Genomic DNA, 18,492 nt, shown 5'->3' on the forward strand with positions numbered 1-18,492 from the left:
ATTCTTACCTTCCATTAACAGATTTATAAATATCAACCTCATTTATAGATGACTTTTTCCACCAGCGGTGTTATATAAAAGATATTTGGGTCATTGTTGTCTTTGAAGGAACAAAGGACATTACAGACATTCTGGTGAACTCTGCCGAGAGACCGGTGGCCAAATGTTTCTCATCCCAGGCTGTTGTGGAATTCGAGTTCAACATAAATTACATACCCCGGGTATGAAAGGCCAAGAAAAAATAAATGAGTTTTATACATATGAAGGCATAGTAATATATAACTTGTGACACTATCTGAAATTCCAGAGTTCATTTGAGCAGATGTAAATATCTTAAATTGTCAGGTTGTTCCTGTGTTGTATAGAAGAGGAGAAAGCATACTAATTAAAGGGGAGCAGTTTTGGTGTTACGCAGAAATGTTGATCTGAAAAAAGGCATAATTAAAGTAGAGAGAGAGGGGGGGTGGGGGGGAGGGGGGTATTACAACACTGGTATGAAAAGAGAAGGCCCAATATTAGGGGTTTTAGTGTAACAATATTCATTGTTTCTAAGTTAGGATAAACAGTGTTAGCATTGGAACTGATCTTTTAAAAATTAAGGAGGAATTCTCTCTACATGCAGTTACTTTTAATTCTTAATAATTGGTGCTTATAAGAAATCAATAACTACTACAATTTTATCCATTGACATTGGTGACTTAATTGTTTCTCTAGATTGTAACTTGGCCGACGGCTAGTGGCATTACACTGCAGAACGCCACTGATATATGTATGCAGTTTATGCTGGCGTTGGAATCAGGAAGGAACTGTCTCAATGTGCCTGACCTTGACCTTTTTGGCATATTAGAAGGATGTATAGAAGATATTCAGGTATATATTTAGATATACATATATCAAAATATTTTTAACAGTTAACGTGTCATCGGTATAAAATACCAAAAAGATTCCAAACTGTCTGTTGCCAATTCTACCACGTTTGTGATGTAACGACACTTTTCAGTAGTAATAACCAAGTATTATTGGACAATAGACTATGCACGTGCATGCATCATTTTGCAACAGACTACCGCTCGTCCAAAAACTGACCCCCGAATGTAAGTAAGCAAGCCACAGGACTAGTTTCTGGTACCCGTATTTAATTTTGTATGTATTTGAAGATTTTCTAGCAGCAAACAAAAAAGTTTTTATTTCACTCTAGATCTACTTTTAACCTGCCAAGCTCACGATTAGAATGTTCTGCCGTACTTATTGCAAAGGTGACTAAAAGTGTGTTTGTAAATCTATCAACTGCCAATTTTATGTACTAACGAGCAATGTCAATAGATTGGTGGATTTGATTGATTGAAATAAACATCCGCATGACGTCAGTGTTAATTGTTTATTGTCTGTTGACCAAAATGGTGACTGAAAATGGAGAAAAAAAATCCCAAATATATCCAGGTTAAATAGACAAAAATGAATAATTGTCCACAAGGTTGGAAATAATAAAAACGTGCAGCTTGTTGTGAAATAAATTAAGACATATAGGCATCACATGACAAATGTCCGCGTGCCCGAATGAACAGCCTAGTTTAAATAGTTAGATGATCTAGGTCACCTTGTTTTTCACAGGTATATGGACACGGAGGTAGACTCCAAAAAGAGTTTCATTGTATTTTACTTGGTAGAATTCATATAATCAACATATGTTTGTATACTTTGGTGGAAAACATAACTCGGGATTCGAAATGTTAAAAAAATAATCAACTACAGCCACAAACGGCCTTCGTTCATTATTTTTACCAACAATTTCCACCCTCGTTTTATTTTCCACCATAATACACGCACATATGTTGATTATTTCTTAACTAATTTCGCCCATCATGGGGCTCTTCAGGTAACATACACAGACGATTTGGCTTTTTTTTTGTACAAATAGATATACATTAGTGACCTCAAGAAATTTCCCAAATTTCCCTTGTAAGACAAATTTCTACAAATCTTGTCTCTTATTCTGTAGATAACAGATGACCAAAGCTGGGTCAGCGAACAGCTGGATAACCTGCTTCTTCAGTGTCTTGTCATCGTGGAGGTGAACGTTGATCTATGGGTAATCGGGGTCGACGGAGAGCCTGTTCCTGACCCTGTAATCACGGGCGCCATCTGTCCTGACGAATGTAACAACAACGGGAATTGCATCCAAGGTAATGAGAAAAAAGTGACATGTTCCAGAATCCTGATGTGGAATATCCTATTTTTAGGTCACCTGAGCTTTGCTCTAGTGACCTATTCTAATCGCTTTCCGTCCGTCGCCCGTCGTGCGTAAACTTTTTACATTTTCAACTTCTTCTCAAGAACCAATGGATGGAATTTTTTCAAACTTGGTCAGAATCATCCTTGGTAGATGAGGCTACACAATTGTAAAATTGGGATTCCTACCCCAACCCCTGGGGCCAGGGCAGGGCCCCAAAGGGAAAATTAACCAATATTTCAAAAACCGTCTTCTCCAGACTCAGAGGTACTACAGTCAATTTCAGTGCATGGATAGAAAGATCATCAGGAGTTTTATTTAAATTGTCAATTTCAGGACCCCCGAGCCATCCGTTCCCCCTTGGGGTGGGGGTAAAGTTTACTATAGTTTATATAGGGAAATAACACTTTTGGGTATATTTTATCCATTTTCAGCAGAAAATTACTCAAACTTAGTCAGAATCATCTTTGGTGAATGAGAGTATTACTTTGTAAAATTGGGATTCCTGCCCCCTCCCCAGGGGCTAGGGCGGGGCCCCAAAGGGAACATTTACCAATATTTTCAAATTCTTATCCTTTGATGACATGACAAGTATTATATTTCACTTAGTTTACATGCTGATTTCCACATCACATCTAAACAATAAAATAAAGGTACCAGTACCTATGATATAACTCAGGTGACCGCTAAGGCCCTTGGGCCTCTTGTTGGATAAGTTGTTAAACTATGCTTTTTCATTACAATCTTAGATACTGTATACATTTTCATTTTCACAGCTTTTTATATTGAAATATTTTTATTTTTGATAAAATGAATCTACAAATTCAACATGACAGCACCAGTTTTTTTAACGTATTTCACTTCAGGATTTTAGAGTGAGTCTAACTCCAGGGTGCGAACAACAACAGCAAATCTTGTGTCGTTTTTTACCACCACCTAAAAGAGGTGGCATGAAAAATAACATGAGAACAGTGTCCAGTAAAGGTTGTGTTTGATCACACTAATCAGAAAAGTTGGGCCCAAGGATTAATGCTGTTCTGGGTCATCTAAACTACTGATGTAACACATGTGTTTTAAACTGCAATATCTAACTCTGGGATGCTAAATATTGCAAACACAGTATGTCAAGAAGATTTAATACTTTGATGCAAATTCTGTAATTAGGTCACCAGTAAATGTTTTATTCCCTTGTTCACTTTGTAACAGGTTTGTGCGTCTGTCACGCTGGCTGGATCGGAGATTCCTGTGAAGTCAACATTAACATGGCCCCAGACGTTTACTCCTTTAAGTACGGTTTCTTCTGTGATACTCGCGTTTCAAAGTCCTGCAAAACCCTGACGATTTACGGAGATTTTTTTGCAGAGACTGAAAATTTGACCTGCCACTACCAGTCTTTATCTGTAAGTAAAATGATTCCTGGGAGAGACAAGGTCTTAAAACTTTTTCTTGCTCTGTCCCTAACTGAAAAAGAAAATTCTTAATAGAGGGGATTAAATTCTAAGTAAAAAAAAAAAAAAAAAAAAAAAAAAAAAAAAAACATGGATTAAAAGCAGCTTTGCTTGTAATCCTTACCAGTACTTTTCTTTCCTAGAGTCCGCTCAAAGGAGCAAATTCCTTTGAGGAGTGTCCAGATGTTGCTATCATCGTATGTATGTATACAGATCGCTGAAATCTTACAACAGTTGTATGTTTTTTTATTTTATTTTTTCAGGTGAACTTGTCAATTGTGGAAAGTGAAGGATCATTTTTGGCAGAATATTTCAATTCTGAAACTGTGCAATGTTTGTTGCCAACCGATGGCGTTTATAACGTCTCAGTCAGCAATAACGGCATCATTCAGAGTGAGGCAAACGTTTATTTCATTTACGATGGAGTTTGTCTTAATTGTACGAGTACTGGATGTGTCCAAAGGGTAAGTGTTGCACACTTGTCTCGTAGGAAAAAACTTAACCCTTTCACCACTGTCGACCATAATGGACTCACCCAGATCAATGCATGGTAGAGTCTACTCAAGTTACATAGGGGTGAAAGGGTTAATGGGGGAGGAAACCAGAAAACCTGGAGAAAACCGCCTTGGTGTAAGGCGAGTGAGCCATCCTTTGCGCCATCCAATCTTGTAGAATCTTACACTGAATCATCGCAATGCATGTATCCACCATTTCCGGTCAAGGTCATTATTGCTAATCTGTCGGAGGACAAAAACGACAGATTTTTGTGGTCCAACTATAGGGTCAGATTTCCTGAACTTGAGGATGCATGCTACTATACTGTGATATTTACCTCTTATTCAAAAAAGTTTGTCACTGATAAATCACTAAACCATATTTTACAAAGGGTATTTATACCAAGGGGTATACTAGAAACAGGTTGAGTTATGCCCCTCTACCAAACAATAGAAAATAAAATTGTCCATACTACTTCCCCTAAATACTGTAATGATAAATTATATTTGTGTACTTTATCAGCAAAAGTTCGAGTGTTACACTAATATAACTCCCTGCTTTATAGTCCAAGTTGAACTATTTAAAAAAAATGCTTAGTACAGTACAGTAGATTTCTCTTAATATCACTTCTCATTTGTCAGTGAAAAACATGATTATAACCAAAACATGACATAAAGAGATAGCATTTTTTTTTCTGAAATTCAGCTGTCAAAACCCGGAAGTGACCACATTTAAATGTCAAAGTGATATGGTTTTACGATGAATATTATGCAATTTTAAGATATTTGTAAACAGTGAAATAATTGTCTTTTGGTTGTTTATTTCATTGAAATATGCAGCTTAAAAACACATGCTGAATTCCAGTAGTGCCTTATGATTGTATGATATTTTTGTGACAGTACCCAAAATATAGTGATATTAAGTGAAATCCACATCAAAACTATAGTGATCTTACATCAAGAAAAACGGTGCATCAAAAAAACATTATAATAACCTAAAAGTTTCATTAAGGGATGTTATATTAAGTGAAAATGTACTATGAATAGAAAAAAACACAGTATATGACCAAAAATTATGTGATAGTGTTTTGAAATGCAATACGATGGTATATATTTATGATAAGTTAAACACTCACTGAAATAAAATGTATATGATGAGGTATTTTACTCATTCACCCCTGAAATTGTATAATGAACTATTCCAACCTTTGAATTGGAGGGGTTCAAATGTGTCTTCAGGGGTGAATGAGTTAATGGTCAGTCAGTAAATATCCTTCATTTATTTGGTTAAGAGTGGCTTGTTTTTATTTCTCTTCAGACTGATGTGTGTGTAATTGGTGGCGTGTGCTATGAGAACTGGTTCGTAAACCCAAAAGATCCCTCGATAGGATGCAGAGTGGAAGTGTCCACTTCTGTTTGGACAGTGGTCAGTGGTAAGTATCCTAGCCTCGAGACACGGTCTTATCCTTTAGTGACCAGGAGATGTAGTTCTTGTTTTCAGCTGAAATATTTGTGTATTTACTGTTAACACATTTTTTAGTGATGGTCTTTTTTCTGTAGAAGTATGAATTAAGTGAAGTATCTCATTAAGGCCCTGCATCAAACGGTATCATTAGTCCCAGGTGTCTGACTGTCTGTTTTTCCCGCCAGCCATCCACATTTGCGTTCGGAGGGTCCCTGGTTCGAACCCTGGTCTGGTCGTGCATTTTCTCTCTCCTATTAACAGCATTTAAAAGTGTGTTATTTCTTCTCTGTGGATATCTGTAACTGAAAGATAAGCCTGTTTTCACCGTTTTCTTTTTGTTTCCAGTTACAGAGATTTACTGGTACAACCTTGTCTTCCTTTACACGGAACAAACAAATTTAATAACGAATGCAGGATCAATTCCTTTGGAAGGAGGCTTGGTGTTGAATCAAAATGAAAATGGCAGGAATGCAGTAGAATTCAACGGAATAGACCAGTATTTCAACCTTCGTCCTTCTGTTGGTGATTGTTTAATACACCCAGATCAGTGTTCACTAGGAATCACAATCAGTTTATCCCTGCGGTTTAGATCTCTGAAGGACAACATGTATATCTACACAAACTGTGGTGATCAGGCCGATTCTACTGGCTATGCCATGTTTTATCGTAATGGGCATGTGTACTTCACTGTGAGTACCCACAAAAAGGAATGGACCGTTTCAACCGCGATCGTCAGCGTCAACACTCTCTACAATTTTGATGTGTCTTGGAGCAAGCAATTTGGACTTCACATGTACGTGGATTATGAGAAAAGGGCCAGTACCACAGACTTCCTGTATAGGGATGTTCCCAATCCCGTGGAATGTAATCTTTATGTTGGAGCACCACACTCAACCGGAACATTCACAGAAATGGAGTTAGAGTACTGGAATATCCTTCTGGCTTCCAGGGAGGTTTTAATCTACCTGGGCTTTGTCATAGGTGAGTACTATGAATTCTGAGTACCATTCTGAGAATGTCTATAGAAATGTTCAAACATCGGAGCCCGTTTTCCTGGAACCTTTCTCATGTTCAAGCTGCATGGTCTCTTAATGCAGGTGGTTTCTTTATACATGTTATCTCTTAACCCTTTCAACCCTATGTAACTTTAGCAGACTCTACCATGCATTGATCTGGATGAGTCCATTTGGTCTACAGTGGTGAAAGGGTTAATGCAGGTGGTCTCTTAATACAGATTCAAGTGACAATGAAATCACTTTAATTGGGAATTAAAAGTGGTCTCTGATTTAAAGGTGGTCTCTTAATGGATGTAGTCACATAACAAAGTTTGTGTACATTTTTTTATGAAATTGGACTGCAAACTTCGAAATGAGAAACTTTTATCCATCAGAGGATGAAGTTGCAACTTTCCATATATCATTTGAATTTTTCCTTCTGGTTCGATTCCAAATGTTGCCACATGCAAGAGGATTAGAATTGTATATGATGCATTGTTTCTATTTGTTTGGCAGTGCTTTAACCCTTTAACCACTGTAGACAATAATGGACTCATCCACATCATAGGATGGTAGAGTCTACTGAAGTTACATAGGGGTGAAAGGTTTAAGGAACTAAGTAGTGTATACAAATATTACAGTGAAGTTTTTTTATTGAATAATATTTCTGAGAGTCGGTAGAGTAATGTATGATTTGTGATCTGTAACTTGCAGGTTTACCAAACTTCTCTGTCGCTCCAACTCTTACTGTTGACATGGACGAGGACTCGGGTAAGGCAATGTTTACCTGTCGTTTCCAACAGTTACGGGCAGACGTCAAGTATGAGGTGGAGTGGTATCTAGGAGATACGAAAATGGCCAATCAGAACCTCACAAGAGATGACTACAATACAACGCTTTCGGAGGATATGTATGGAGAGCCTTCCTATGGCACAGGGGTGAGTTACATCAGGTCAAGTTCACAAACAAGTATGGAGAGTGTCCATACGGCAAAGGGTAAGTAATAAAAGGTCAAGGTCTCAGACGATTATTGAAAGACTGCACACGGCACAGAGGTGAGTAATATAAGGTCAAGGTCACAAGGTAGTATGTAGAGTCATCATATGAGATAGTTTATAATGATGATGGTCACAGGTTAATATGGAGTCTGCTTGTTTGACTCGTATGAAGATTTTAAGGTCAAGGTCACAGGTAACATACAGGTAAGAGAGCCTCCTTTTGGCACAGTGCTTTGTGTAAGTAAAGATTGTAGTGGTTCATCCAGAGAGTATTTATATCATGCAGATTGTTGGCAGCTGACTTTACTGATTCAGCATACTGTGGCTTAGTGAGTTGTTTTCAGTGGTTTAGAGTCAAGACGATGGTCATTTGAAAGCTTGCAAAAATATTTTTTCAATTCCTGTTTGTGTTCAAAACAAACTTAGCCTTTATTATTCATTGCAAACTGATGAATCATATTCCAAATGCTAAAATAATTAGTCTAATTATTTAGGGATTAACTTGAATATGTTTTTCATGTTATGGAGATATAACACAGAAAAACGGAGTGTACTCAAAATAAACCGCAAAGTGGTTTATGATGAGAGTACACTTCGTTTTTGTGTTATAGCTCCATAACATGAAAAATATATTCAAGTTAATCCTTATAATTTAATCTACTATACACAATCCCTGTGAAGATCCACTTTTATTGATGGACTCTTTTCTCTTAGAAATTATTGCGCTGCTGTATCAACCAATCAAAAGCGACGTTACAAATGGTGACGTCATTTTTTTACGTTATGGGATGATAGCATAAATTTTTAAGCCAATGGAAATGCTTGTTACAAGCAAGATTAAATTATATGATAATTTACATTTAATGTCATTTGATATTGCTTTCGTTACAGCTATACTGTAAAGTGTCGGCCTGTTTTTCGAGCAACTGTGGCATCACGAAAGGAGATCCCAGTTACAGCAATACTATCTATAACGCCATTCAGGTGAGTTATAATATTTGTAATACAGTTGTATTTATTACATGTTATACAATTATATTGATAACGTTTGTATTTCAGTAAAACCTCCATATTATGCCCCACGTTTCATTTGGCACCTTGTTTACCTGCCAACATTACGTATTTCAATGTCTTTTTTCTCGTTTTCTGAAGAATTCCTTTATATATTTCCCTCAGTTTATTGCCAAATCCCTTTATAATGCCATTATTTCCCTGGACAAATGGTGGCAGTATAACAAAGTTTAACTGTACATGTGTGTCAGGAGGGTAAACTTTCAGTTATTTGTCCAGTTGTCACAAAGTATTTTCAGCCTTCAATGCCGCATGACATTGCCATTAGAATATGGCTTAACTTAATATGGCTGTTCAACAGAACTCAAGGTTAAAGTTTAAAAGTGATTTTTAAATTTATTAAGAAATGAACAAAAGTTGATTCTATACATTCAACATCACCTGGGCCAAATTTTTAAAAACTTAAACAACTTATTCGAGTAATAAAGAGGTATAGGGTCATGATATTTGGCCTGTAGTGCCGGGATGAAAAGCTATTAACTTTATTCAAATGAATGACATTGACTCACTTTCAAGGTCACAGGAGTCAAATATGTTAAATATTTGAACTGACTTCCAGATACATGAGGGCTAGAGTGATAAGATTTGTCCTGTATGTTGTTGCAGTGAAAGGCTATCAAGTTTATCTGAATATCTTACCTTGACCCACTTTATGTTGTCACCGGTGTAAATGTGTGAAACAACTTCTAAATGTCTTTAAATCCGTAAAGTTTAAAGCAATGAGTTTGATTGTAAAAGATGTGAGGTGTGAGGTGAGGTGTTCATAAAGCATTGAATAACGGGCGGAAAATGCCGGCCCATTAGGCCTCTTGTTCATAAACTGGCTTTATACTTTTACCATAAAATTGTCAATTTTTTTGTAGACTGTCACAGAAGAATTGAGTATTTCCGAAGGAGGCAGCTCAAAAAATCTTACATTCAGAAGCATGGTGCCTCCTCGACTGCTATGCAAAATTGCAGACCGATCCGGCAACTGTAACGTGTCTGTTTGGACATCGTTGCGGCCCCATAAGGAAAAAAGATGTCCAGGCGGCGCACAGATAGCCCAGGCAGTCTTTCCCACAGCATTAGATAATGCAACTGGTCGCATGACCATTTGTGGTGCCATGGCTACCAGTACTGTTACCTGGCAACAAGATATCAACATCCCCATCCTTGCTAAAATTGATGGAATCAATGACGGTGACCAGAAAAAGTCCATTCAGGTGGAAATTAGAGTGGAAAGTGCTTCAAGCTTACCTGCCCGTTACATCACAGATCGTATAAAACTTACTATAGAAGACCGCGACAAATCAGCCACTTGTAAATCTATAAATGATCCTCACATGACTACGTTCGATGACGTGTAAGTTAGACTACTCTTTATTGGGAAAAACTAATATGCATCGAGAGATATAGTGCCATGATTGGATAACTTTGTATACACTACAAATAAAATGAAGATCCAGGGTTTCTACGTTAGGTTTAATAAGGTTTGGATCACCAATATTAGTCCACTTGCCTTTGTGTGTCGAATATTTCCTGTCTTTCATTTCATTTTCGTTTTGCTGGTTTATATTAACAGTATTGATACAAGGAACTAAAATAATGTTCACACTTTTGATTTAAAATGTGCCAAAGCATTGGGTAAAAGACCGTCTGCCATACCTTTCTTGAAAATCATAACCTTATTGCTGATTTGTTGTAAGTGCAGAGACTGACCAATCAAAGTGAGTTTTACTCTGAAACTTAGGCTGAAACAGCATATATTGTGACACCTCTATTCAGAAATTCACCTTTGGGCTAAATGTTAAAATGTGAAATTGTACACCCCTGGAGGTAACTTTATCCTTATATACTAGTTTTCACTCAAATTACCCAACTTTTAACATTTGTTTACTTATTTGTGTATAACAACCTGTCGTAAAAGCAAATTGGAAAAATAGATTTTTGTATTAAAAATGCAATCATTTTTAATAAACAGTTAATGATTTGTTTTTCTTTCAGAAAATATGACAACTTCTATGAAGGAGAGTTTGTACTGTACAGACACAAGCGGCTACCCTATGCAGTAAGGAACATTGAATTTTAGAAGTTCCCTTCCCTCTCTTCATTCTGTCCTCCATGACCTCCACTTTGGACCCAAACTCATGATAATCAATCTTAAATTCATCTTCACCTATTCCGGTTTATGTTTCTTAAATCCTTCCCTTAGCTCAGCCCTTTCCTGTTTCTCCCTCCCCTAGCTCTGCCCTTTCCTGTTACTCCCTCCCTTAGCTCAGCCCTTTCTTTTTTCCCCTCCCGAATATTGGGATGTCTTGCCTATTAAAATTTTTGATGTACTCCTGTTCCTAAAGAAAACTAACAAATAAGACCTGTGTGGTCTGACATCTTGTTCAATACGACCCTAATATGTATGCTGTGTCCCATTGGGTATCATTTAGAAATGTTCAACTGTATATTTCCATTGCCCATGTCCAGGTTGTAACATTTCTGAGTCAGTATTGTGGAACTTGAAGATGTGGGGTCAGTTAAAGGAGGTTGTCTCTTAAGACAGGTGCTCTCTGGACTGTATTATCTATTTCATGCACCTTTAAAATTATTCAGGTGCACACATTCTATCGGAGTTGTAACGGACATGCCTCGTGTAATTGTGCTGTGGCCGTACGGTCAGGTGATGACGTCATCGTAATTGATGTCTGCGGCCCCACAAAGACCGACAGTGTCCAGCCATTGACCAAAAAGATATACTTAAATGGAGAGTTGACCCCTGGAACTTACGTCTTTCAGAAGAACAGCGGAGCAACATATAATGTAAGTATCGTTGAGCATCTTCTGGTTACTGTAAGCTACTATATTTTCACAAGGAATTAATTTTCATGTTAATTAGCAAGGAGACTTTTTTGTGATTACAAATATTTTAGGAATATTAATTCAATGGAAAATTGTATTGTCAAAAAAACATGTGAGTTAAAGAATCATCCTGTCCATTGCTAATTCTGCAAAATGCAATGTTTTTCTCTTGATTTTCTTATGTTCCATCTTGTTAAATTATAAGATACAGCATCATTGATATATGATTTAACAATTAAGGACTTCATATTTCAATGAATACGTGGTTATAGGTTACTGACAGGTGATGTTGACCGCAGGTTTATCTAGGTCAATATCTCTTTTTCAGGTTTATAATCAATCTCGTATTAACCTAAACAAAAGTTTATAATTGATAAATACTTGTATCTGACTCATGAATGGTGCAGCTTCCCAGTTGGCAATGAGGTAGAACATTATAGAGAAAATGGGAATCGGCTAGCATTTAAAAGTCTACTCCTCAAATACAGATAAATGGATTATAATGTAAAGATCGAGGCACGGAAGTCTAGTGGTTGGACGCAGACTCATGACTGAAGGGTTGCGGTTTGAGTTATATTATGTCAAGACACTGTGTTGTATCTTTGAACAAGATATTTTACTCTGCTTGTTCCAATCTACTCAGCAGTGAATGAGTATGTGGTTGGGCAGTGCTAGAATTGTTGAATGCTAGCTGTGAGTGCCTAAATGGCAGCACTGGATGTATGCTCCCCAGGGAGTTGAGAACGATATTGGCTGGTTGCAAAGTTCCTATAACCACAGATAATAATTTGTGAACCACATTGAGACGACCTACGAATAGGTTGTGATAAAGTGGTATATAAGAAGCTTGAATTATTATTATCATTATTATTATTTAGTTAAATCTTCACAGGGCAAATTGAATAAAAAGTGATATGAATGAAATACAGAGGGGCAGCTTGGCAGGTAAATATAAACCCATTCACTCCTGGGATATTACAATAAAACTGTCCAATTCATGGTCTTTGAGTGATGAAATGGGACGTTCGGGGTCAATAGATTTTATGTTTATCCTCAAGAATGGCTGGTTTTGTTACACCGTGACGATGTAGCAGAAGCGAGAATAAGGTGTTGCTTTTCCAGCGAGGGCATCAACATCAAGTTTTTGTGTTTAAGATAGTTTCACAGAAAGTATAAGTGCTCAACCAACCAAACTTGCACCATAGATGCATCTGAGGAAGTACATCTCAACCCATGCATCAAATGCTGGATGCGGCCTACCTTTCATGGTCCATTGACTTTGTCAGCATCTCCACCAACATCAAGTTTTTGCATTTAAGTTAGCTTCTCTTATATGTAAATTGATGGTCAAAGCGGGGCACAGGTGAGACATATCAATCCAAATGGCTTGTGTTTTAACTTGATTTGTTATAAAACATTATTGATTGATAAGAACATCAGAAAATAGCTTTCCATAGCAAGTAAGTAATACTGAACCCTGGGGCCTCTTGTTTATGAGATTATGATTTGTGCTTTCCTGAGTCAACCAGGCCAAGATAGTGAATTGAGATATTGCTTATGGAACTGTTTAACTCGCTCACCCCTGAAATTTAACAATAAACTATTCAAACCTTTGAAATGGAGATCAAATGAGTCTTCAGGGGCGAATGAGTTAAGGATCCCTGAAGCACTGTCAAAAACTGTAGCTACGCATTAGAGACTGTTTTCTCAAGCATGACTTAACCTTTGCCATCATACTTCCAAACCAAATGGTTAAAAGCACACCAATTTGACCTCGTTAAATATCGCCAATTGGAGTCGAGTACAGGTATATCCCGACGACAGGAATGTTACGTATGTGTGTACATTGTATTGTTCCATGTGACTGGCGACTAACCAGGTAACCAGCTGTATCTTTTGCACGCTCAACAATTTGATACATTAAATTACATCTTTGAAGAAAAAAACCCATTCTGACCTAAATTATTATTCTTTTAAAGTATATGTTAGTTGGTGTGTAAACACTTGGGTTTGAAACTGCAAATCCGATATACCGCCAAACTCGTTATACTGCCAAAATCACAGAGGACAGAAGATGGCGGAATAACGAGGTTTTACTGTATATCAAAAAGGAAATTAAGGGGAGATAACTCTATACACTACAAACCACAGTTCAGTGAGGCGGGGATCCTTAATAGTTATTGAGGAATCACCAGAAAGTGCTTTACTGAGAAAGATGCAGTAGAAGGTATGTTATATGAAAAAGTCACATGAACTAACAATATTTTTCTGTTACCATCAGATCTATCTTCCTAATGGTGCTTATGTGACTGTAAAGAAAAAGGGTAAATTCCTGAATGTATGGATGAAAGCAGCCCCAAGCGACATTGAAAATGTTGAAGGTAAATTGAAATATTTGTTGACTTCCTAATAGAACTCATTGTTTCGCTGAAATTGAAAACCAATGAATACAATTTTGTTCTTTCTGTATTTTAGGACACGTCTGGGGGGGGGGGGCCAAAAAAGTTGGAAAAAAAAAGTAGTTTATTAGTAATAACATATTGAAGAGAAATTTACAAAGAAATAAAGTTTTGTTCATTATCCCCATAAAGCGTACCCCAGCAAGTGAGAAAGGAAATTCTCTAATTTTCATGTATTCACTATTATCGTGAAGCTATTATATTTTAAGGAGGGCATATATAATTTCTGTCTGAGAGATATTGTGGTTGAAAATGTGTTTGGAGAATTGCTGTGAAGAAGAGTGCCTTTTTACAACAAATAAGAAAGGTTTTAAACGTCCCTCACTTCGTTAATGCATTCATATCTGCTTCAGGTTTGTGTGGAAACTTTGATGGCGATTCTGACAATGATTTGATGACACCAAATGGAACCATTATTGAATACAAAAAGAAACCTGATACTTTCTCTATCACTTGGAGGTTAGTTCAGAAAGCATTTCAAGCAACACAATCGTTGTATTTGATGATTGTTCATTGTTAAATATGTTTCTCATGAGTTTATTAAAATCACGGAAGTCAATTTTAATTTGCAACTTTTACAGTTACTTTAAGTTAAGTTTTTTTGAGAAGTAGTTTTGTGTTTCAACCTTATGAAAATAATATGCTTATGAAAATAATGTAAAAAGAATGTACTAATGAGATAATGTTAAAATTATATATACTAATGAAAATAATGTTTTTAATGAAAACAATGTAAAAAAAATCTCCGTTTTACATTGGTCCATCTGTGGAAATCGGTGTAGAGGGAAAGGTTGAATATTTTCTACAACCCTACCTCAAGGACAAGGTCGCAAGACGAGGTCAAAGTTCAAATTTCTTATTCTTTCCGTCCTCTGGACCATATTAGGGATGCTGATAGAGTTCTTAACAGGGTTTCAAGAGATTGTAAATTTTATTTACACAAAAAAAGAGCATATTTTTTATCTGACAATTGAGAAATTAAAAATGGAAACTTGCATGATTTTTATGAATATTTACAATTTTTTCTCCACCAGAGTGAATGCCAGTGAAACTTTGTACAATGGTTACTGTGGAGACACCACGCTGGAATTCCAGAGTTCAATTTTAAGTAATGGTGGGTACTCATGTGACTGCTTTTATAACGAGGAACCACAGTGTGGCATGGGCAACGACGTCATCAACTGTGGAATCGTCCGCAACAGGAAAAACAAACGAGGTATGTCAATATCAGGCTTTGATCTTCTCCTGAACGTATGTTATTGTAATCTGTAGTGCATTATTAAGGGGGGCTGCGGTGGTCGAGTGGTTTAGGCGTCTGACTGTCTACAACCACTAGCCCTCAAACACTGGGTCGCGGATTCAAGGCCTACGGCAGGCAGTGTCAGGTACTGACCATAGGTCAGGGGGGTTCTCCCCGGGTACACCAGCTCTCCTCCACCATCAAAACCTGACACGTCCTTAAATGACTATAGCTGTTATTTAAGGATTGGTTGTCATATTTTTGACATGCATTGGTGTGTAACATACATTGGCTTACCTACATATTGAATGGTGCACACTTTTAATCAACTTACAGTTCACGCAGAAATAAAGACATAATATTAGTCTGAACACGTTTCAACGTCAGGATAAATCCATACAGAGAACAGCCGCCAGTTGACAGTGGAGCAGCGCAATCTCCAACGTTACAGTTATGACGTCATAAGCGTAGCGACGTCACAATGGCCCAATGTACGTTATACGGAAATAACAGACATTTGGCCCAGTAAAAACATCTAGGCTCTGTGCAGTGGAAATGTAAATATTAGTGCACTACAAAAGTGCACTAGATGTAAAAAAAACCACTTGATTTTTAAAAGCTGCAAAATCCATTACACTACAGGTAGGCTATAATTAGTGTACACACTTAAGTGAATTTTGTTTACTGCGTTTCACTTAATCAATATTTGATTAAATTAATTACCATGTGTAATTTCGTGGATGTACTCAAAGAATATTTATTTATCACTGATTTTTGTTGTTCCGTGTTGTTGATATTTTCAAGCATCACATCTATACTGTATGATAAGGTAGCATATGCTTCCTGTTCCTAAACACACAGACGGTCTCAGTATTGTGACGTTGTTTCAGTGCTGGACATCACTGCTGAGTTGATAGTGGAGAGTCTCCAACCCCTGAAATGTATCTCCAGTGTCACACAAATCATCTTTGAGATTGATCTATTTTACATCGCTGTGGTAAGTCATTCATTTTCAGATCTTGCAGCGTCTAATCAAAGTTATTCTGGATGAAACTTTAAAAATACATCCTACTCAGTCCTGTACAAAAAAAACTTCTGTTACAGATCTTTAAGATTTTCTGTAAAAGATTAAGAATGTAAATGTGATCACAATAAAGTGCTCACTCAATAGGATTAACTTTGAATTTTAGCCCCTCATAGCAGCAACCAAATTTAATTACTTTTTTAAATGGTAATATTATAAAAATTGGGTTAATCAATATCAATATACTCCTCATTCCAGTATAATAGTTGTAAAACCTATCTACAGCAAAATGTAACTGGGCCAGTATTTCAGTTGAAAATATGCTGGTTCACCAAACTTTAATTTAGATAAAATTATGAAATAGCTGTGGGTTTGGTGTGAACAGGTTTACAGATTAAACAGGTTTCATTTTAGTCAGTGTCTGATACAAAGGTTTACAGATTATACAGATTTTAGATGAGACAGTGTCTGAAAAACAGGTTTACAGATTGCACAGGGTTCAGTTTAGACAGTGTCTGATACACAGTTTACATATTATACAGGGTTCATTTAAGATAGTATCTGATGCACAGGTTAACAGATTGTACAGGGTTTAGATTAGACAGTGTCTGAAACACATGTTTACAGATAATACAAGGTTTAATATAGACAGGGTTTGATACACATGTTTACAGATTATAAAGTGTTCTGTTTAGACAGTGTCTGAAACACAGGTTTACAAATTATACAGGGTTTAGATGAGACAGTATGTGATACACATGTTTACAGATTGTACAGGGTTTAGATGAGACAGTGTCTGAAACATGGGTTTACAGATTATACAGGGTTTAATATAGACAGAGTTTGATACACATGTTTACAGATTATACAGGGTTTAGATGAGACAGTGTCTGATATACAGGTTTACAGATTATACAGGGTTTAGTTTAGACAGTGTCTAAAAAAGGTTTACAGATAATACAAGGTTTAATATAGACAGGGTTTGATACACATGTTTACATATTATAAAGGGTTCTGTTTAGACAGTGTCAGAAACACAGGTTTACAGATTATACAGGGTTTAATATAGACAGGGTTTGATACACAGATTTACATATTGTGCAGGGTTTAGATGAGACAGTGTCTGAAAAACAGGTTTACAGATTGTACAGGGTTCAGTTTAGACAGTGTCTGATACACAGGTTTACAGATTGTATAGGGTTCAGTTTAGACAGTGTCTGATACACAGGTTTACAGATTGTACAGGGTTCAGTTTAGACAATATCTGATACACAGGTTTACAGATTGTACAGGGTTCAGTTTAGACAGTATCTGATACACAGGTTTACAGACTGTACAGGGTTCAGTTTAGACAGTGTCTGATACACCGGTTTACAGATTGTACAGGGTTCAGTTTAGACAGTATCTGATACACAGGTTTACAAATTATACAGAGTTTAGATTAAAAGACAGGATTTTATATCATACAGGGTTCAACTTAGAAAATCAAATTATACAGGTTTCCAGCTGAAATCACAAACTAAGAAAATCATTTACTTGATAATTTCAGGATAATGATTTCCCTACTCCAAGTGGTATTACCTATGAAATGGCATACGGGAATTGTACACAGTTCATATCAGCTTCCGTGTCTGGAGCAGCCTGTATGTCCATCCCAGGCGTGGATTTCACCGCCACTGTTGAGTCCTGTGTAGCAGATATCCGGGTAAGTCTCTTTAGTCATCATCAGAAGAAAAATATTTTCCTTCCATTTTCCTTGGATGTTACCTCGGTTGATATTTTCAAAATACCTGTAGATTTTTGTTTCTTTAGATATATAAGAATTGATGGGAAAATGCAACAAAAGAAATATTGTAAAATCCTTTGAACATTTTGTTTATAACATCAAAAGTTTAGAAAATTCATGGGGATATCTGGTAGTCCAAATGTTCCTGACTTTGACAATATGCAGGAAAGGTTCTTAAGTGATATGGCATTGACCTGTTACCACTTTTTTACATTGGCATAAGTGTCAACCTTCATAAAGGCGGAGATCATACCCTTTGGTATGTCTCTTCAGGGACGATTTTGGTGTATTATTTTTAAAGCATTAGTTATCCGTTTATAATTAATACAAAATAATGAAAATTGGATGAACAAGGTATAATGATTTTCAGTCAAATACAGTACTGTTTTTATACGCCAGTCGAAGACGGGGACGTATTATGTTATCACGTGAGCGGTCGGGCGGGCGGGC

At 36.7% G+C, this 18,492-nt stretch overlaps 1 protein-coding gene across 1 annotated transcript in view; it reads left to right on the forward strand.

Moving 5' to 3' along the window:
- The window catches only part of LOC110456935, a 176,251-nt gene that overhangs the window by 113,447 nt on the left and 44,312 nt on the right, over window positions 1-18,492 (forward strand). The window contains exons 94-110 of the mRNA XM_021508006.1: window positions 109-221; window positions 715-870; window positions 2,000-2,183; window positions 3,437-3,630; window positions 3,942-4,142; window positions 5,491-5,605; window positions 5,983-6,618; window positions 7,347-7,570; window positions 8,522-8,614; window positions 9,565-10,046; window positions 10,688-10,751; window positions 11,288-11,494; window positions 13,815-13,914; window positions 14,346-14,451; window positions 15,027-15,208; window positions 16,123-16,229; window positions 17,806-17,961. Coding sequence (XP_021363681.1) covers window positions 109-221; window positions 715-870; window positions 2,000-2,183; window positions 3,437-3,630; window positions 3,942-4,142; window positions 5,491-5,605; window positions 5,983-6,618; window positions 7,347-7,570; window positions 8,522-8,614; window positions 9,565-10,046; window positions 10,688-10,751; window positions 11,288-11,494; window positions 13,815-13,914; window positions 14,346-14,451; window positions 15,027-15,208; window positions 16,123-16,229; window positions 17,806-17,961 — 3,320 coding nt within the window. The remainder of the gene's footprint in view (window positions 1-108; window positions 222-714; window positions 871-1,999; window positions 2,184-3,436; window positions 3,631-3,941; window positions 4,143-5,490; window positions 5,606-5,982; window positions 6,619-7,346; window positions 7,571-8,521; window positions 8,615-9,564; window positions 10,047-10,687; window positions 10,752-11,287; window positions 11,495-13,814; window positions 13,915-14,345; window positions 14,452-15,026; window positions 15,209-16,122; window positions 16,230-17,805; window positions 17,962-18,492) is intronic.

This window comes from Mizuhopecten yessoensis, unplaced genomic scaffold (genome assembly GCF_002113885.1).
Source record: "Mizuhopecten yessoensis strain PY_sf001 unplaced genomic scaffold, ASM211388v2 scaffold8955, whole genome shotgun sequence".
NCBI classification, from domain to species: Eukaryota; Metazoa; Mollusca; class Bivalvia; order Pectinida; family Pectinidae; genus Mizuhopecten; species Mizuhopecten yessoensis.